The 21,735-nt window shown below is 40.0% G+C and overlaps 1 protein-coding gene across 1 annotated transcript in view; it reads right to left on the bottom strand.

The window, feature by feature from the left end:
• ENO4 (enolase 4) overlaps nucleotides 1-21,037 on the bottom strand; it is a gene marked incomplete at both ends in the record, with an annotated part of 38,125 nt that extends 17,088 nt beyond the window's left edge. Inside the window, 10 exons of the mRNA XM_081329941.1 lie at nucleotides 125-250; nucleotides 505-672; nucleotides 1,088-1,147; nucleotides 1,973-2,038; nucleotides 4,409-4,540; nucleotides 6,494-6,663; nucleotides 8,697-8,833; nucleotides 10,674-10,864; nucleotides 12,063-12,191; nucleotides 20,855-21,037. Coding sequence (XP_081186067.1) covers nucleotides 125-250; nucleotides 505-672; nucleotides 1,088-1,147; nucleotides 1,973-2,038; nucleotides 4,409-4,540; nucleotides 6,494-6,663; nucleotides 8,697-8,833; nucleotides 10,674-10,864; nucleotides 12,063-12,191; nucleotides 20,855-21,037 — 1,362 coding nt within the window. The remainder of the gene's footprint in view (nucleotides 1-124; nucleotides 251-504; nucleotides 673-1,087; nucleotides 1,148-1,972; nucleotides 2,039-4,408; nucleotides 4,541-6,493; nucleotides 6,664-8,696; nucleotides 8,834-10,673; nucleotides 10,865-12,062; nucleotides 12,192-20,854) is intronic.
• Between the last annotated feature and the right edge of the window lie 698 nt (nucleotides 21,038-21,735).

The following is a 21,735-nucleotide window of genomic DNA, read 5'->3' as shown; positions in this document are numbered from 1 at the left end:
ATTCTTTTCTTTAGAATGCAAGATTCCTAAAACATCATCTACATGTCTGATTCATTTTTAGATGCTGTTTTAAAAAAGTAATGCAAATTTAAATATATCTGTGTAATAAGTAAAAGGAACTTACCTCTTTTCTCAATGGATCTATTAAAATTAAAATAGAAGGGAATTTCTTAACTAGATCTAGATACATATCCACCATTTCATCAGCAGATTTGGGTGTTCCAACAATTACTTCATATTTTCCTTTATTCTAGAGTGTAATATATTGACAAAATATTAAATATAAAGCTAGCCATTGTTTTTTTAAAAAAATAAGTTAAGGTCAAACCTAATTGTGGAATTATATATATTGAGCTTTTACAAAGCTCTAGTATCTTAGATGAACAATATGTTTTTAACACATTTGCCCCATTATCATGCCATCACATCCACTATCATAATACATTCCCCCCAAAGAGGAAAAGCTAATGATAAATTATTGAAAAAATTGAAAATAAAACTTACATAATCCATTAGTTCATGAGCAGCACAATTTATCCCCAAGTATATATCTGTTCCTAATTCCAAGGAAAGATGTGTGCATGCTGATTGGATCAAAGTTAGTGGTTGTTCTAAACTTTCGTATCCCATTACTAGACAACCTAAATGGGATATTTTTTTAGGAACAGGAAGCTGTGAATAAATAATATATTAATAATAATAATTAACTTACAAAAAATAGTCTGTTAACTTCTGAATGCCTGCCATTCTTCAACCGTTCCATCAAAACTATATGGATGATATTCTAAACTCCTTTAAGGCTCTGTATGGTCATTTCATAGGTCAAATCATGGTAATATTGTAATATTTCAACTATATATAATTTATCATTACCTACAAGAATCCTAGTTATTATTTCCAATTTCTGTGACCAGATGGACATGAAGCCAATTACTATGTTTGTTCATATCATTTGCAAGGATGCAGTCTTAGAGCAAATAAGATGAAAATTACAATATGTCAGGGAGGGCTAGTAAGCTTTTTCCCATATGATTTTAATCTTAAACTTTCATCATGCTTAACCTTAGGACTTTATTTTTCTCCTTACCGGCGTCTTTTTCCCTGCATCTCGTGAAGCAGCTTTTTTGTCATCTATTGCAGAACCAGACTGTTGCAAAGGATTTTTCAAGAACAAAGTGTTTAGGAAAGCATAGTATGCAGAAAAATTGTCAACAATTGTAGCATGAGACTCATCATGGTAAAATATGTAGGTAAAATGAATATATACTTTACATGATACAACCCTATGAGTATGAAATAGAAATGCAATATTCAAGTGTACCTTGCCAACAATTATCTGACTCAGCATTATAAATAATGAACATCTATTAATTTAAGATAGCAACTTGTAATAAAATGCAAAGACAATTCTAGTACAACCAGCCACATCTCTTCATTCCATCCCGTTTCTCAGGTGAATTTCTGTTTCCTCACTCAAACAGTAGCTTGTTGTTGGATTGTTTTTGCCCCCTCTCTCTACAGTTATTTTTGTTTTACAGACTATGAGGTTTGCGATCCTCCTGATATTTCTTTCCTTCCTATGAGTGTGGGCATGTTAGACCTAAGCCCAAAGATGAAATTGAAATCCAATCGAGTCCAATTTGCTTTCAACTAGTAGACAGAATTTTGCCAGACTAAAGCTATAATCTTCTAACTTAACACATATAACAAGGTGAGATTTATCACCCTGAATCTCTCCCCCATCCAATTTAGGACTGTGCAATCTCGTAATTTGGGATTCTTTCTGAAATGTACTGCCTCCTCCTTGGGAAACCATGGTGCTCCTGCCAGGATTCGCACACACACACTCCTTCTCCAGAGGCAAATTCCATTACAGGGCATGTGCGTTTGTGATTTATTTATTTATTTATTTATTAAAGTAATAGCATTCATTCTTGAATGTCCTAAATAGATTTTATTATTGTTGACTTACCTCCTTATTCATTTTTTCAATCAATTTCAAAATCTGTTTCTGAATATCCATACATCTTGTTATGGCCTGCATAATAATAAAACATTCCCTCAATCACATGCTTTTTTCCATTGGAAATTCAACTTTAAAAATGATTGATTTTTTCCATAAAATCACAAGTATGCTCTTTAATAAGAGATTAAAGATCTTAGCTTCAGATTGCATCAGAAGTTGTGGAGAATCACAGGTTTATGTAATTAGTAATTCAACCTTGAACTTGGAAGGTTAATCCTGGAATCAGCATTGTGTGGTAAGGGGAAAAATGGACGTGCATTATGACATTGTGATAAAAGTACAAAAGGTTGGGATTTGCACTGTAATGTTCCAAGACACATTTTCTCTTTTTTTCATCATTATGATTTTGTCAAGTGCCATGGAAATCAGGAGAATCAGACAGATCAAATGAATACAAAGATTTATTGCAAGGTTAAGCTCTCTACAAAAATCTGAGCTACTAACAGTCAAGGGAAATTAGCGGGAGACAAGAAAGGCATTCAAGGGGTCCTGGACTTAGATGCCTTGGTGGAGCAGTGGGCTAATGCCTCCTTAAGTAACACCAGCTGCCTGCAATTAGTGCAGGTTCGCATTCCACCAGGCTCAAGGTTGACTCAGCCTTCCATCCTTCCGAGGTAGGTAAAATGAGGACCCAGACTGTTGGGGGCAATAAGCTGACTTTGTAATAATGCCGCTTGGGGGGGGAAAGCCCTAATAAGCAGGCATATACATAGAATGAAGGCTATTGCTAAGCACATTGGTTTGTGCTTAAATTGTAAGCCGCCCTGAGTCTTCGGAGAAGGGCGGGATATAAATGGGATTAAAATAAATAAATAAATAAATAGATCTCTTGAGGGAGTGAAGGGACTCGTGATTGATGGTGCATTTGTCCTTCCTCAGGCTCAGCCTGGAATTTCCAATAGATTTAGGTTCATTAAAGTATCAGTAAGCATAAATGAGCAAATATGGGTTGGGAAGGTGAACAAGGCACTAGAATCCTGGACAGAAGTAAAACTAGATTCTCAAAATAGGCATCCATGTTGCTCTAGCATTTCTTAGAAGCTAACTGAATTCTGAAATATTTCTGTTTTAAGAGGATCTCACTAAATCCCATTTTACTGAAAAACAATGACTTCTTCTATGGATTATGCTTTGGCCTTGAATGAAATATAAACAAGTCTATATCAAATAATGTCAAGGAGGACCATCTTCCTGTATCAGCTAGCTCATGCTTTTAAGATTATCAGAGAAGCCACTTTTTTTTTACAAAAATATCCTCAGCCTGGATGGAGTTCTGTTTGTGAAATGCATTTCCCAGAGTGGTGTGTCTCACACAAACACTGCATTGTTTTCACTGACAATTTTAAAACTCTTTTTTGCCATTCATTTTAACTAATTCTTACCCATGTTTAGTACAGGAATATACAGATTTAATTATATTTTAATGCTGACTAATTTAATTTTATATCTCTCATTATGATTAGATTTCAGATTTATTAAAGGTTTGCTTATTATTATATAACACTGTGAGATGAACAAAATTAACAATTGTGTCAGCATGTAACTTCTACTAAGACAATAGAGTTAATTACATTTACACATACTAAGATGCATAATAGATTGACACATTATGTTAATCAAGTTTTCCTTTAGCAGAAATTATATATTTGGTAACTAATAGTCTATCCAATCAAAAACTGATAACCATATCTAAGTAGTCTCACTTTCTGCATAGCCTACTATCACATTTTTTTTACTTGTGGTTTCGGCCATAATGCAGGAGGACTGTGTCATCATATATCTTTTCTTTAAACTTATTCAAAGGTTATTGGGGTGAATCAAGATTTATCTGTCAAAGCTATTTCTCAAATCCATTTTAGAACCATTGTAACTATAGACATTTTTAATAATTGTTCATGAAACTAATGCCTCCTCTGTACCAGGTTAACACTTTTCATCTTGGAATGTGAAACTTTATTGCACAGCAAATTCTGTTCAATCTTTCTAATGTTGTTTTTACTTACTTTCCTTCATTATACTGTAAGAGGCACTGGAAATTCCCAAATAAATAAATGCCAGAAAAATGATTGGCTACTGTAACTATCTATACCTATGTCTATAGCTATAGCTATAGATATATCTAATGTATCATGCAGATGAAATGCTGCATATTTATTTACTGGATAGACATTTTACATAGTCTGATCAACATAACAGTATTTTTAATTCCCCCCCCTGAGATTTCTTGCACATACACAGACTGTGAATTTAGTTCCAAGTCTTTACTTTCAATAAATAACAGTGATAAACAGCATTTCCATCCTGAAAGGCGAATACAATGTACTTGAATGATTTTCAACATTTTATTTATCATTCTCAACTTAGAACAACAGCATGCAGTACTTGTTTAACTGTTAACCAGGCAGGAGGGATCAGCATCACTTCTTTCATTAAATTCAGTTTTCCAGGTGATGATTTTCCGCAATTTAAAACTGTTATCACTGGCAGTGGTATAACCAGTTCTTTTGGCATCTTCTAAATGAGGAAGAATGAAGCATTGTTATTGGTTGTACTAAAAATAAATGATCCAAATAATGTACAAGATTTTAATCATATATTATATTTTACGATAACTACCTTGTACATTATTTGGATCACAAAGGAATGTTAACTGTATTTGCAAATGTATATGTACAATTTGTATTTACTGTATGACTGGCTAGAAAGATAAAGCTTAATTTCATTAAGATCATAAATATCCAATTTTAGACCAGAATGTTAAATTAAGACTATTTCAGCTACCAGAAAAATAGTATGATTTAAATCAGTATACAGAGATCCATTATTACATTCTTTTGCATTCCCTGTATACCAGAGATGGACAACATAAAATCTAGGATTAAGATTTGCCTTAATTCAATATCATTCATATGTTGGAATATTCCTATGTACTGACATGAGAGTCAGGTAACAAGAGTAGACAAAGACTATTTAATACTTGTATTAGAATATGACTCCTTTTCATCCCACTGACATTTAGAGATGGCATGCACAGTAAACTAAGACAAAATATGGTTAGGTCAAATATGGTGTTCAAACCTGGATTTTAAATTAAACTGTGGTTCAAGAAGAACCTGTTAATTATAGTTTATAGCTTAGTTTATTCAAACTATAGTTTGGTGCTTCAATCAAACTAAGACCAGTGGATTAATTGATGATTAATTCAATCTTCTGGCTACTAATCAAGACATGGGAGATAGGAACAATTACATAATATGTATTACTCTTGTCTCTTTCATATCAGTCATGAAAAGGCTTAAATACCATAATAACACAATATACACTGCTCAAAAAAAATAAAGGGAACACTTAAACAACACAATGTACAGTATTTACTAGGAATACTGTATTTCATTCATTCAGATCTAGGATGTCTTATTTTTGTGTTCCCTTTATTTTTTTGAGCCGTATATGAAAATTCAGCTTGCTCTTTCCAGACCCATCTGGATTAGTGTTCTGTGTCACACAGAAGCCAACCAAATGTTTTCAGGAAACTCACAAGCAGGTAGTGTAATTGCTGTTTTATAGTTTTGCTAGATAACAGATACCAAAATGAAGGAAAATTCTCCCTTAATTGAATTCAGCTCTTGATGAACACAGGAATGTACTTGTCCCAGCAATAAAACAATCTGGTTTTGCAGGTTCCAATCTGAGTCAGTCACCGGGACCAAATATTTATTCTTCCTAGCTTTCAGCCTCATGCTGGGAACCTGAAAGCTAGGAAAACTTAACTTTCCTTCACAAAATTAGTTTTGCCAAGCCATCTTCCCAGATTATTTTTTCACTTGCCAACAATTTTGGCACTTTCACTATATTAACCATGTCTAACAGTTTAATTCTGAACCCTAGATAGGATCAATTGCTATCATTGCTTGTAAGCAGTGCTTTTTTCGTAAAAGAAAAAGGTGCCGGAACCCACACATGTCATACAACCCACCTTGCCTACCCTACAAGGTTCCATCCAAAAAAGGTGCCGGAACTCCGTTCTGAGCGTTCTATGAGAAAAAAAGCCCTGCTTGTAGGTAACAACCAGCTATCCAAACTATATTAAATCATCCAAACTGGTGGCAGTAAATCCTGTTTAATTATACCTCATATAAAGAAACTCATTACAGGGACAGGATCATCTTCTTGATCAGGCCACCATGTTTTACTTTTATCAAGTAAGTGATCTGCTTGATCGCTTACTCTTTAAAAAAATAAGAAGTTTCAGCTGACCACAAATGTAGATGCAGCGTGCATCAAACTGAAAACATTTAGCAAACTGGAGTTGATCACATCTGCTGTATTGTCTAGTGTGCTGCAATTGATTTAAGTAGTTTCACTAGACATATCATGAGACTTGGCTTTGTGTATATGGCAATCATCTCTTTGTTCCCATTTCAACTGAGCATTCTGAATCTGCACAAGGTAAATCCTGACAAGTACCTGATCATGTTTCAGCAAAGCAATATATAAGTACAAAGGTATGTCACGAACAGTTGCAGCACTCTTTGCAACAGCAAGTGATGTACATCCAATAGCCAAACTCCCCATAAGTACAGGTTCAGGGAGCTCTGCTGGGACTATTGGCTTTTCTATCACAGACGTTTTTTTGCCTAAAAACACAGGGGAAAAAGGGATGCAGTCGGTTTCTGCTTAATGTTAACAAGACAACAATAAATAAAATGGTAGTTTTTGCACTGAAGTCAAAAAATGTAGAAAGAAATCTTCAGGTTCCTTAATCTACAATTCATCTGGAATCACAGACACTGATCCAGAAATAGGAATTTGAAGAAAAATAATTCTAAGCGCATTTAAAACTTTTTCCTATTTATCCAGCTAGCTTTCTAACATTAATTTTATATCAGCTTAAAAATCTCTTTTCTTACATGCAATGGCAGATATTACAAAGTCTTTGCTGACGTTTTATTTCTCAGACAAAAATGTTCTGTTATTTTCTCTTTACTAACTTTTCCATCATGTTCATTTTTTTAAACTTCATCCAGATTTTCAAAATAATATTTATGTTTAAAAAATCAGAATCCAAGGTACATTTGGAAAATTATGTAGCTCCCACTTAGGTACCTTAACAATAGCTGAATTTTGTAGCACAGAACATAGCAACCATCATTTCCCACTGTGACATTTATGTCCTCAAATGTTAAAGAAAAGCCTGCATCGTTTGAAAATCTGGCAAGTTATGGGTGTAGGTGCTATGGAAAATCTGACTTTTGATCCAAACATTTAACTGCTTCTTTAAGCAAGAACATAAACATGTTCAAGAACACTGAGATACTGTATATTTGATACATTAATTTGAGGCGTACAATAAATTTGATCCTCTTTATGATCAAAAGGCTCATCTAATGAAAATTATAAATGAATTGTCACAGTATGAAGCAACAAGTCTGAACAGGACATATTCTCCATAGATTCTCAACAATCAATGAAATATTCCATAATATGCTAAATTCAACTTCTGTTAAGTTCAATATCTTTTATTTTTCACTGACACTATTAAGATTCTAAAAATAAAGTATTTCCTCAGAGATTTATAAACAGTTTTTTTAAAATTTGTAATTACTAACATTATTGTCTTATCTTCAGATATGCCATTCACTACTGTCTGCAGTATATCAAAATATACAAGGCACAAAACAGAAAAAGGCCAGTTTTTGAATCACTGGATCCTAAACTGCTGCCTTTTGCAGGGAATTTACAGGGACTGGTGGCCCCCAGGGGGAGGGTGTTCTCTGTGGGTGCGCCGGATTTATGGAACCATCTTCCAGTCGAGCTCCGGATGGCGCCTGACCTCCGCTCCTTCCGGCGCGATCTCAAAACCTACCTTTTCGAACAAGCTGGCCTGGCCTGATGGGATGGGGTTGAGTTTTATTAATCTGTTTTAATCTATTTTTAATGTGTTTTAACTTATTCATGGGCATTTGTTTAATCGTTTTTAATTTTTGTATCTTGTTTTTTAATATGTATTGCCCTGTTCACCGCCCTGAGTCCTTCGGGAGAAGGGCGGTATACAAATAAAATTAATAATAATAATGCTGACTAATTATGAAATAAAACAAAAAAAATCTTCTGTTTGGTAGAAAAGCTATGACAAGTATAAAGAAAATACAAAATAACAGATATATAACATTGACAGCAACAGTAAATATTGTCAAGGCTATAATTTTCCCACATAAGCACATATATATGAAAGCTGGATCATCAGAAGGATTAAACAAAGAAAAATGGTATTTTTGAATTGTGATGCAGAAGAATGCAACTGAAAATACCTTGTACTGAAAGAACAAATCATTTTACCAGATGCAGTAAAACAACACTACTGACTGGGAAGACTAACAATGAAGCTAAAGCATAAATAACGAGGACACAAAATACAAAGGCGGGAATCATGGAAAGGCCCTGATGCTTAAAAAAATAATAACGAAGGGAATACAGAAAAAGAGGCCTACAGAAGACAACATGGCTAGTTACCATGACTCATGATGCAAGCAGGACTTTTCCAGAACGAAATAAGAAGTTGCTGAGAAAACAAACCAGGGAAAATAGTGTCCAGCAGATCACGAAGAACCAGAAGTAACCGAATGATTGGTTCAAGACCATTTCATGTATACTAATGTCATTTTCTAACCTGTTTTGTTTGGTTTCTTTTTTCCCGGAGGGACGGTGGCCAATGGAGAAGCAGGTGCCATTGCTTCCTGACTTTCTTTTTCTTTTGCGGGTTCCCTTTTTTCTTTGTCTTCTTCATATTTCCTTGTAAAATAATCACTATAAAGAAAAGGAAATAGGATGATTAACCGCTGCTTTGGGTTTTGCAAATACAAACTCTACAAAATCCTACTGGAAGGGTTCTGACTCACAAAAAACATATTCCACTTTTAATTTCAATCTGAATTTGAATTTGTGTTATTCAAGGTATTGTCATTAGTTTGAAGTTTCATTTTCCTTAGGGCCAAGAAGTCCTGCAAAATGCTAAAATAAATAATTAAAATAAAATAAATAGGGGGTATTGTGAATGACAAATATTGCAATTTTTAGCTTTATAAATATTTCCACCTTGGTATGTACACATTTATTGCATGTCTGTTACCTTTTGGAAGTTAAACTTTTCTACCCTGATGTTGCTTGTGAGTATACACCAGTTGGAGGAACTAAAATTCTTTATGTACATTAAATGGGCCTTGAGAATTGACCCAAAATGTTTATGCCAGATTATTTTCTGCAACAGGCATATAAAACGTATTATTAATTAAATATATTCTCAAGAGTATAAAGAAATAAATGTAACCTTTATTGCCGTATTGTCTATTAACCAGTACAAAACTGTAGCAACATTAGCTAGTTCCAATATAAAAAGGGATAATTCTATATTTTTAGTTATCTACAACTGAATTTCTGCCTATATGTGTTTTTATAATCAGTTTGTGAACAGTAAATATATAGAATCCTACACTGTATTCATTTTTAAATATTCATTGGTGAAGGAGGAAGGAACTAGGAGTCTGAGGTTTTGGCTTTTTATGGTATAAAAAAATTAATGATAATGTAGATTTTAAAAATTATTATGTACTTCTTTTCCTGCCATCAGGTGCTCTGGAGAATAGGTTGACTGCCTCTTCTTTGTGGCAGCCCCTCAAACATTGGAACAGAGCTATCATGTCAGCCCTAGTCCTTCTTTTAATTAAATTAGTCATAGCCAATCTGCAACCATTCTTTATATATTTTAGCCTTCAGTCCCCTAATCACCTTTGTTGCTCTTCTCTGAACTCTTTCTAGAGTAACATCTTTTTTTATATCATGGCGACTAAAACTGGATGCAATATTCCAAGTGCGGCCTTACCAAGGCATCATAATGTGGTATTAACACTTCACGTGATCTTGATTCTATCCCTCTATTAATGCAGCCTAGGACTGCATTGGCTTTTTTGGCAGCTGCAGCACACCGCGTGGGATAGAAGGGAACCTTGTAATGAAAGAAGGCGGATGGATAATAAGTTTGTTTGTGATTACTGTAGAGAAGTTTGGAAATTGCTTGTTCAATTTTCTTTTTTTCCTACTTAAATTGCTTTTTATACTTTTCTGTTATCTTTTTTCTTTCTTTCTAAATTTTCTTTATATATTTTCATATTTAGCTTTTCCTTATGTAATTTTTTAAATAAAGTTCATATAGGTAGAGTCTGACTGTTTTGATCTATATTTCTCATGGGCCCCAATTAGCAATTCCAGTGACAGATAAGAGTTATATTCCCAAATCCAGGGAGGACATTGGGTTGTATTCTTTTGCATTACTGCAGCCCCTGTAATCTAGCCACTTATCTTGCTGCCATTCTCCCTCCTTATTCTTGGCACCTATATCCCTGATCTATTTTATGCATTCAGCATTGCTATTACTGGATGGAACTTCTTAGATAATGAGCACTTATGATAGCAAGATTTATTGACTAATAGACAACTGAATTATGTAACAAAATGTCCTAATAACCATTAAAGAACACTGCTTCAACTTTGTAAGTATATTGTGTGCAAATGCTGAATTAGAACATAATGGAATTTTAAATAATTTTTTTTAAAAAAATTCATAGCAAACAAATAAATATGAGACACTTACCCTAATAACTCATCAATGTTTTGTTGGTCACTAGGTTGAAGGCCTCTGAGCATTTCATTCAGTGATTCATTTATCCATTCAATTGCCGTATTCAATGATTCGTATCTTTCCTTTTCATCTGCATCAATTGCTTCTGCTGAAGCATTTTCAAGAATTTCAGCATGACATGAGATCATGCTGGAACAAATAATCTGTGCAACAATATTTAAAGATGGTTATTATTGAAATTTCACATAGTAAACATGACATTGAAATAACTTTCTACTAAAAGCTTTTTTTATAATTGATGTATGTTTTTTCCAGACACTTCCACTGACAAATATCATAAACTTATCTCACTTCAAGTATTTATCCAAGGTAATTCATAGATTGTAATTCTTCAGTAGAATTTTGTTCAAAGCTTTTTATTCAACTCATACTTATTCTGTGTAGTTTTAATATAGTTCTTTTTAACACAAACAGGAGTTTTATGTGAAGTTTTGATTCGTGAATGCTCTGAGAATATATTTTATAATGTTCCCCTTAACTACCTTAATACCACTTTTTCAAGAAGTGAAAGAAAAATTAAAGATAATCTTAATCCTTCTAATTGATATGTGTAATAAGTAATGCATATCTAATGAGATGGAATGAAATATGTTTTCAAATAAAAAACGTGACTATTTTTTGTTATTCTTACACCATATTAGATGGCTTTATAAAATAATATAAAAGGACTGTTGCAAAATAAGAAAAGAGAATGTCAACTAGGCCCTAAACTAATTGAACTGTATGCTACAGGAAATCAAAACGTCATGCACAGAGACCGCATACCAGCAAGAATGCATTTAAATAGTCTATTTTTTTTAAACAACCACCATACAGAGGTGGCAGAGTTAAGATGGAGGTAAGACCATACTGAACAGGAGGTAATAGTCTAACCTGCTATATCCTTTTCTTGTCCAATTGATAATCAAGCTAGATCAGAAGCTTTCCTTGTAATGAATGACTTGTGGAGAAAATCCATGAAAATCACATCAGGAAGCAAAAAAATTTTTTAAGATTATTCTTCCCTATCACCATAGCACAAGCTGAATAGCTTTAGCTGTTATTTAGAAATTATATAAAGTCCTTTTATTTTTTCTAGAAAACCAAACCTTGGTATTAATGGGATAAATGCACTCCATTAGGGACAATGGCTTCTCAAATACATGTCATGGAATCTCAACTACCCAACCTGGTGGCTCAGCCCCTTTGCTTTTTGATTCTATCTTCCAATCAGTTGTATTGTTTTTCGATATATGTTTTCCTTTTAATGGTTTAATTACAAGCTGCATAGAGTTCTGGTGGAGTTGGTCACCCTTAAAATTGTATAAACAAACACAGAATTAACTGCAACTCAACTCATACCTTTTCACAGTCCCTAACTCGGCAAAAGACTTCAACTTCTAATGTTGGTCGACCAGTTCCATCCAGAACACTTTTGGCATCTAATTTGCATATCACTGGAGGATTTGATAATTTGGAGAAGAAGTTTGCCTAGAAGACCAATAATTAGTGCAATTAGATTCACAGGCTTTCAAAGATACAATTACAATTTATTTTGTACCTTAAATGTATTAGGTGATTCATTTAGTTACTAATTCTTGGAGTCATAGATTGGAGGAAAAATCATGAATGGTGTATGATGGTAGCGCGCGAGCTGAAGCAGGTTATCTGGATTCTTTTCAGTGAGTATGTGGCAGATTCTGCTGTGAAGTACAGCCTACCTAATATACTCAAGCTAAGTTTCTGTGTTTGAATAGCATGCGTAACCTTGTTTCTATCTGCTGAGTCCTTCAAACTGATTCCTTGTGATGAACCATCAGGTAATCACAGCATCATACACTGAACATCTTTCTGGTGCAGCCACAAAAAAGGCATGTATCGGAAATCCCACAGAATGGCAACATTTAAGGCAGGGGTGTCAAACTCAGTTTCATTGAGGGCCACATTAGCATTGTGGTTTCCCTCAGGGGGCCAGGGGTGTGTGGCCAGGGGGGGCATGACCTACTGTGTGGGCGTGGCTGGAGTGCGTGTGGCCTACTGGGTGGGCATGGCCAGCTCTACATCATTCGTGTCAAGGGTACCTATGGCGGTCTGGGCAGGAGTGGGACAGATCTGAGGGTCTCTGGCAGAAGGAGATGGGACTGGGGCAAGTGCCAAGGCATGGTCCACTGAAGGAGCCTTACTGTTCCTCTCAGGCCATGTGGGGGAGGGGGGATGGATGGTGATCTGGAGGTCAAATGCCCAGCCAAGCCCTCAAGCACCCATGGCACTAAGCCCAGCCCCACTTCCCCAAGGGGGCGCCCAGCTGCACTTACTTCCTCAAGGCTGCTGCTGCTGTGCTTGCTGTCCTTAGCCAGGTTGCCCATGATGGGTACGAGGTCCCTTTCCATGTGAGGACACCTGGCTTTGTATCCAAAGCTTCCTTAGCAATAGGATGGGAGACCCCCCAGGATAGGCCAGGAGGAGGGGGCAAGGGGATGTTGAAAGGGCAGCAGGGAAGGACTAAGGCAGAACTTCCCTCAGACCCTCCCTCTCCTTCCTTCCTTCCTTCCTCCCTTTCCTTCCTTCGAGTGGTGGGAAAATATTTGAGATGAGGGAGGAAGAAAAACAGGCAAGAAACGCAGCTGGGGAAGTGTCATCGTTTGTGAGGAATGAAGAAATGCACCATTGCCTGGAAATGGCCAGCACATGGCCCTGCCTACTTCACATATCCGGCTTGGTGGGCTCTGGGGGAGGGGATGCCATGAGCAGCATGAGAGTCGATGTTACCTGCACAATGCTGCCCAGCCCCCAGCCTCCCCGGTTTTGGTAGGCAGCGGGGTGCTTTCCTCACAGTGCTGAGAGGCTGAGCTGGGTGGCATGAATCTAAAGAGAAGTGCAATGCTGCCCAGCCCTTAGCCTGCCCGAAGTAGGCAGGGCCATGTGCTGGCCACTTCCAGGCAATGGTGCATTTCTTCATTCCTCACAAAGGGTGATACCTCCCCAGCACACGCCCAGGGGGTGGGGCCAACGCAGCAGGGGCTGGTCCCTTGCTGTTTCCAGATGGCCTTGTGGAGCTAAGACTGAATGCGTTTCAGCATAGATGGCCACCACGAAATTGTACATTGGCTCCCAGCAGGCCTGGGCCAGGGCCAAGGCAATGGGGGCCATTCCCTCACTGTTTCCAGGATGGGTTTGCAGGCCACATGAAACCACGGGCCAGATCCGGCCCCCGGGCCTTGTGTTTGACATGTCTGATTTAAGGTAACGGAGATATTAGAACAGATAGATACCCTCAGGCAAAGGTGATCCTGCAAGTGACCTTGACCCAAGCAATTTAGAATTTTAAAGATAATAGCCAGAACTTTGAACTGTATCCAGAAAGCAACCAGAAACTAATGCAGCTCATATATCAGCGGTGTACAAAGGCAAAATATGAAGAACCCAGAACTGTACAAGCTGCTGCATGTTGAACGAACTGGACCAGATTGTTTTCAGGGACAGAACAATGTAGGTCACACTGCAGTAATCCAACTAAAAGATAACTAAAGTGTAAGTGTCAGTGAGCAAGGTTTCCTAGTCTAGGAAAGGTCACAATTGGAACAGAAGCTTAACCTATACAAAAGAATCCTCCCCCAGCTGCAGCTGCCATCTCCTGCTTTACCAGTTGTGAATCCAGGAGGACCCCAAATTGTGCACCAACTCCGTCTGTTGGAGTATTATCCCACTGAGCATCAAGGCTGACAACTCACCAGAGGCCTCACCCCACTAGGGTGGGAAATCCAAACCCATTCAACTTGTGAGAGAATTTGTTTGGTGTAGTTAAGGCAGTAGGCTAGGAACCGGGAGATTAGTCCCATCTTAGGACCAAAGACAACTGGGTGATTTTGGGCCAATCACTCCGTCAGTCCTAGAAAGCAGGCAGTGGCAAACTACTTCTAAAATCTTTCCAAGAAAAATGCAAGGTCTTGTCCAGACAGTTGCCAGGAGTCAACTTTGACTGGAAAGCACAGACACTAAAAAAAATAATGGCTTTGGTCTAGTCCACAGGTCTGCAACCCGCGGCTCTGGAGCCGCATGCAGCTCTTTCAGCCGTCTCCTGCGACTCCCAGTCCTCTGCCATGCGCAGTCAAAAAAAAAAAAAAGGTGGGACTAAAAATGTTCAACCAATAAATTCAAATATGTAGGGTAGGTGCATATCTTGCCTTGGCTCCACTCTTCAGTCAAACCCTGTTCTGCACATGCGCACATGTACGTGCATGCGCACACATTTTTTGCGGCTCCCAGTTTTCCCTTTTGTGAGGGAACCGGTTCCGAGTGGCTCTTTCACTGTTTCAGGTTGCTGACCCCTAGTCTAGTCAAAGCTTGTTGCTCCCCATCCAGGCTCCAGACACTAGATATGCACCTGAACAGCATCACCTTCCTGGAAAGGGGGTAGAGATTTATAACATATTGATGATACACCATTCATAATATCAAATAACCTTATCCAATGGCCACAACTAGTTGTTAAATAGGAGAAGAAACAAGGGGGAAACCAGAGACCTGAGGCACCCTACATAAAAGAGGCCTGAGTGGACCTCTCCCCATCACCAACACCAACTGGTCCCAGCCATGGAGGAAGCAGAATCACTTTAAAGCAGTGCCCCCCTCCCCACTCCTAATCCCATAAAAAACCTCACCTGCAAGCTCAACCACAGCCACTGAGGCACTGGTTCTAGAATCAAGAGTCCAAATCCAAGTCACCACAATCCTTACAGGTTTAGATCTCCCACATCTATTTTCCTGTCGTTCTTCTGTTCTGCTCTAAGCCATCCCACTATTGAAGACAGAACTTGGCATGGAAGACCCCAATGATCACAGGAAGTGCAAGCCTGAGTTAGGGATATACTGGTGCCAGAGCAGCCTTTGCCTGCCAAGAAGTTATTACCAAGTTAAGTCATTCCTGAAGAGAAAGGTGCTTTGCAATACAAGGATGTGGTCTGGCAAAGCTGCTTGAGGAGAAGAGAATAGGAGGAGAGGCCAGTCACTTCTGTTGGTGCAGGACAGTGGTGGAAGAGCAGCTGAAGTACATGGCAGGCAGAGGGCGAAGAAGAGAGAGGAATTTGGAGATATGCAAAGCTGGAAGGACCAATGTACGAAGACCTAGAAAAAGGATTTACCTCCACATTATTTAAGATAGCAGACAAAGAACCTGTTTAATGGTGGTTGGCTCCTAATGTCACTTGAGACCTGTCAAACTGTTACTCTCTTTTCTTTTCTGGCAAAAGAAAACAGGCTGCTTTGGGCACCCAGCAGATTGCACACGGGCTTCAGATTTTAACTATCAATATTTTCTTTAGGATATGTTTTTTCTTACTCCCTTTTATTCCTGTCCTTTTTTCTTTCATTTGGTGTTTCTTTAGCTGTTTCTTTACCTTCAGTTCTTTTGGACCTAATGGCTCTTTTCCTTCTATTGATTTATCTTTTTTTTTATTTCAACACCATTACGGTAACTGCCAGTTCTTTTGAATTAGACTTAAGGATGAACTCTAGGTCTTTTCAGAAAAACGTCATAGAATTGAAAAAAGCTTGCTCACTTAGGATACTTATACCTGTGGTTTTTTACTTCTTAATCTCTCTTTTTGGAGGGCATGGAAACACTTAAAAAGATGTGCCTGGATGATACAAACCAACCTGAGAGCTGTCAAGGCAGTTTATCACTGCAGTGTTTTATATAAATAAATATAAGCCTCCAGAAAGCAACTTAGAAAAACCATAGGGTACCATTTGGATTGGAAGTCCAGGGTCTGGAAGATAACCACAATCTTGGATGAGGATATCTAACATTAGTATTGTTTTATCATGATCACCAATGTGCTACCTTCCAGGTCTGCTTCTTTTGATGTTGGAAAAGAAGAAAGGAAGGAAGGAAATGGGAGTGTTGAGGTCGCCCACACAGGATTCCAGCCACACCGTGGATATGGTGGCTCTTTTTAATTTAATTTAATTTAATTTAATTTAATTTAATTTAATTTAATAGTTTGATTTCTATACCGCCCTTCTCCCGAAGGACTCAGGGCGGTGAACAGGGCAATACACAATAAAAATCAGATACAAAAATTAAAAAACCATTAAAAACCATTAAACATCATGCCCATAAAATCAATACATATTAAGTTAAAAACTAATTTTAAAAACCCAACCCCATCCCGTCAGACCAGGCCAGCTTGTTCGAAAAAGAATGTTTTAAGATCGCGCCGGAAGGAGCGAAGGTCGGGGGCCGTCCGGAGCTCAACCGGTAAGCTGTTCCAAAGGTCTGGCGCGCCCACAGAGAACGCTCTCCCCTGGGGGTCACCAATCGGCATTCTTTGATCGGCGGCACCCTGAGGAGGCCCTCTCTGTGGGAGCGCACTGGACGGAGGGAGGTTGACGCCGGTCGCAGGTGTTGCCGTAGGTAATCCGGACCCATGCCATGAAGGGCTTTGTACGTCATAACTAACACCTTGAACCTCACCCGGAGAGCAACCGGTAGCCAATGCAGCTCGCGGAGCAGAGGTGTAACATGGGAGTATCGGGAAACTCCCAAGACGACTCGCGCGGCTGCATTCTGCACCAGCTGGAGTCTCCGGGTGGACCTCAAGGGCAGCCCCATGTAGAGAGCATTACAGTAGTCTAGACGAGAGGTCACGAGCGCATGAGTGACTGTGCGCAAGGCATCCCGGTCTAGATAGGGCCGCAACTGGCGCACCAGGCGAACCTGGGCAAAGGCCCCCCTAGTCACAGCTCCAATATGCTCTTCCAAAGAGAGCTGTGAATCTAGAAGGACCCCCAAGTTGCGGGCCCTATCTACGGGGGGTAATAGCTCACCCCCCATGGCCAATGATGGGATAATCGGAATTTCCCGGGATGCCGGCACGAACAGCCACTCAGTCTTGTCAGGGTTGAGTCGAAGCCTGTTCCTCCCCATCCAGACCCGGGCCGCCTCCAGGCAACGGGACATCACGTCGAGGGCATCGCTGGGGTGGTTTGGGGTAGAAATAAAAAGTTGGGTATCATCAGCATATTGGTGATACCCAACTCCAAAACCACGAATGATCTCACCCAGCGGCTTCATATAGATGTTGAACAGGAGAGGCGAGAGAACCGATCCCTGAGGAACTCCACAAATGAGAGGTCTCAGGGTCGATCTCTGCCCCCCTGCTAACACCGACTGCGAACGTCCCAGGAGGTAAGAGGAGAACCACTGGAGAACCGTGCCTCCCACTCCTAACCCCCTGAGACGTCGCAGCAGGATACCATGGTCGATGGTATCAAAAGCCGCTGAGAGGTCTAAAAGGACTAGGACAGAGGAACAACCCCTGTCCCGAGCCCGCCAGAGATCATTCACCAGCGCGACCAATGCCGTCTCCGTGCTGTACCCGGGCCTGAAACCCGATTGGTACGGGTCTAGGTAGTCAGCTTCCTCCAAGAACAAAGGGAGCTGATGCGCCACCACGCTCTCAACAACCTTCGCCAAAAAGCGAAGGTTGGAGACCGGACGATAGTTGTTTAAAATTGCTGGGTCCAAGGCAGGCTTCTTGAGGAGGGGTTTCACCACCGCCTCCTTCAAGGCGGCGGGAAAACTACCCTGACTCAAAGAAGCAGTAATCACTGCCTGGAGCCAGCCTCGTGTCCCATCCCGGGCTGCATAAGTCAGCCAGGAGGGGCACGGGTCCAACAAACATGTGGTGGAGCTCAGCTTCCCCATGATCTTGTCCACTTCTTCAGGGGTCACAGGATCGAACTCTTCCCAGATTAAATCGACAAGACCGCCCGTATCCTCTTCGTCAGACTCTGCCCAGTCGGAGTCCAAACCGGTCCGGATCCGAGCGATTTTGTCCGACAGAAATCGACTAAACTCCTCGGCTCGACCCTGCAAGGGTTCCTCCCTCACCTCCTGATTAAGGAGAGAGCGAGTCACCCTAAACAGGGCGGCCGGGCGATTCTCTGCGGACGCAATGAGGGTGGCAAAGTGGTTAGACCTAGCCACCCTCAATGCTGCGAGATAAGTTCTCGTAAACGACCTTAGTCGTAACTGGTCGGATTCGGATCGGCTGGACCTCCAACAGCTCTCTAGGCCCCGTCTCCGACGCTTCATCTCGCGGAGCTCCATGGAGAACCATGGGGCCCGTTGGGATCTGCGTCGGGTCAAGGGCCGCATGGGTACAACTTGGTCGAGTGCCTCTGTGGCTGCCCTTTCCCAGGCTTCCACCAGGGCATCGACCGAGCTGTGAGCAAAGGAGGCAGGTGGGGGCCCAAGCGCCGTTTGGAACCGCTCAGGGTCCATAAGGCGCCTAGGGCGGAACCATCTTGTTGGCTCAACATATCCTAGCAAAGATACTGTAAATTTTCCTCTTTTCAGTTCTCAAGAACAAGTTCCTTTTTTAAAAAAGGCCAGAGAAAGCAAGATAGTAGAACATTTGATTACCTTTAGGTTCAGCATTACTGGACTGAAATACAGCAATGGTAGGATCAGGCAGTCTTCATAGCATGGTTTGCATAGCAGTTTTCACCCTGTGGCTATAGCTGTATACTTCATCATCATAGTACTAAAAGAGCTGATATCCTCTCTAGTTTTCAATCAGTAGAAGACATTATAATACTTAATAAAAGAGTCTTGAGTAATGTGTAAATGAGTAGAAAAGTGCTTTTTGGTATACAATTGTTGTATGTCAATCATAATTTTCTTTTCATTGGTGAGATGCAGAAACAAAGCAGCATTTCCCAGCATGTAGATAAACATGCTCAAGTAAGAGCAGCCATTGAACAATACCTAGATGTCTTGAGGGAATACTTGTTGCTTGTTTTGATGCTTCTTTTGTTCCATCTAGTTAGTTTATTATATAAAAGATGATTCTAACATACTTATTCCTTAATGATGCACAAAAAGCAGCAATTTAATCTGGTATGGGTTTCATTTCTCCTCAGTTTAACAATATAGGTTACTGTGGGTGAATACACAGTGTACAGAAAAAAAGAATTCATATCTTAGTTTGGAGAGGTAAAAGACAATAGTTTAAAGATGTTTTTTCTGGCAATAAGAATCAAGAAGTTTCGTGTGTAATTATGCTTTATTATGCTACAGTGAAAGAAGATGCTACAGTAAAAAAATTATAGGTGAGTTGTAACACAAAACAAAAAATCTGATCTTCACCCCATCACAAGTTTGAAGCCCTAGAATATTATCTCTTTCAACAAAAAATACTATGTCTTCTAAAGCAGAGGTCCCCAACCCCTGGTCCGTGGACCAGTACCGGGCCACAGTATGCCAGCAACCGGTCTGCACAAACAGGGAAAGCCCCATCTACAGGATGCAGGCAACACACAAAACCACACCCCCTCCGGTCCACGGAAAAACCTCTCTCCAAGTAAACGGACCCTGGTAACCAAAAAGTTGGGGACCTCTGTTCTAAAGCAGTCCAAACAAATAAAAAGGACACCAGATTAGGAAAGCTAAAGATTTCACATTCATTAATTTAGGCTGCCTTCAAACAGAGAACATCAAGATGACTCTCTATTTATTTCTCTGTATTATATCTTAACTTACATTGTAATAAACATATTACTATTATATTAAATCATGTGTGACCAACATTTTGGCTTGTCTCAGCCACACTGGGTGAAGAGGAATTTTCTTGGGATGCATGTAAAATATATAACATAGTTAATGCATATAAATAACGAACTTGTTTTCTTTTTTTAACCGTCTTGTGGGGCTGCATTAGTAGCTGCCCAGGGTTGCATGAGGCCCCTGGGCAGTGGGTTGGACATGCCTGCCTTAAATCATAGAAGTGTGACAAAACCAATGAGTTATTTCGTTTCCAGGATGTCCTAAGAATCCCATAAAATCCAGGCTGTTAGCTAATCCACTAGTTCAGTGTTTCTCAACCTCAGCAAGTTTAAGCGGTCCGGGCTTCAAACTCTCAGAATTTCCCAGCCAGCCTTCTTCTACCTGGGGAATTCTGGGAATTGAAGTCCAGACCTCTTAAATTACTGAGGTTGAGAAACACAAATTTCAGTCACAAAGTCAGTTCACCTAACGTCCCCAAAGAACCACCCGCGGCCTCCTCTGAGCGCCTCCCTTTAGTTGCGCCTGCGCAGTTTGACCCGCGCAACAACCCAGGCGCCGAATTTGGCGCTGCTGTCCAGTTTACCAGATAACCGTAGAGATCTCCGGGACGCTGGTAGAACATGGTGTTGAGTACTTCCTCCAAGCGCTGCGGTACTTCATTGCTCCGGTAATACTCTGCAGCCTGCTGTTTCAGATCCATAATAGAAAACCGTCGATCCGGCGCCGATTGCCGTCCCCTCCCCGTGTAAGTTTCCCGGCGCGCCATGATCCCACACGACCGTCGCTAGGAAACGTGAACGCTCTCCTCCTTTGTCCCGAGAATTCCAAAGTCTCGCGAAATCCTCTTCTCTATCAGCGAGCCCAGGCGCGTCGGTTCAGCCCGCGGGCAGAGATGCGATGCTTAGAGCGAGCTGCTTGCCTTTAATGCGCTTTACCTTGGAGAGAGACATGACCGTCACTGTCCAGCAATAGAATCCCTTGACATAAATAAAGTGCAGCTGGGAGAAGGAATGGCTTCACCATAAGGGACCCCAGCAGCGTGCTTTTGGTGATTTCTAGTCTTCCAGGAGGGTGCCTCTCCTGCCTTTATGCGCGGATAGAGAGGGAGCTGTTTTCACACCTCATGCTTATCCTTAATGAGCATAGTCATGGCTTATTCACATGTCTAGATTCACATGACACAGTGGATCCATATACTAACCACCTGGTTTGGATGTACACTGGCTGTTCAGTCTCTTCTTAAAAACCTCCAGCGACGAAGCACCCACAACTTCTGAAGGGAATCTGTTCCGCGGATTAATTGTTCTCACTGTTAGGAAATTTCTGCATTCCGGGTTAAACTTCCAAACATTGAGAACAGTTAACCAGTAGAACAGGTTGCCTTCAGAAGTTGTGGATGCTTCATCGCTGGGGGTTTTTAAGAAGAGACTGGACAACCACTTATCTGAAAATGTATGTGTCCTG

The sequence above is a fragment of the Vipera berus genome (assembly GCF_964194415.1).
Source record: "Vipera berus genome assembly, chromosome: 5".
Lineage (NCBI taxonomy): Eukaryota > Metazoa > Chordata > Lepidosauria > Squamata > Viperidae > Vipera > Vipera berus.
The sequence above is the reverse complement of the archived record's forward strand: the minus strand, read 5'-3'. Positions and strand labels throughout refer to the sequence as shown.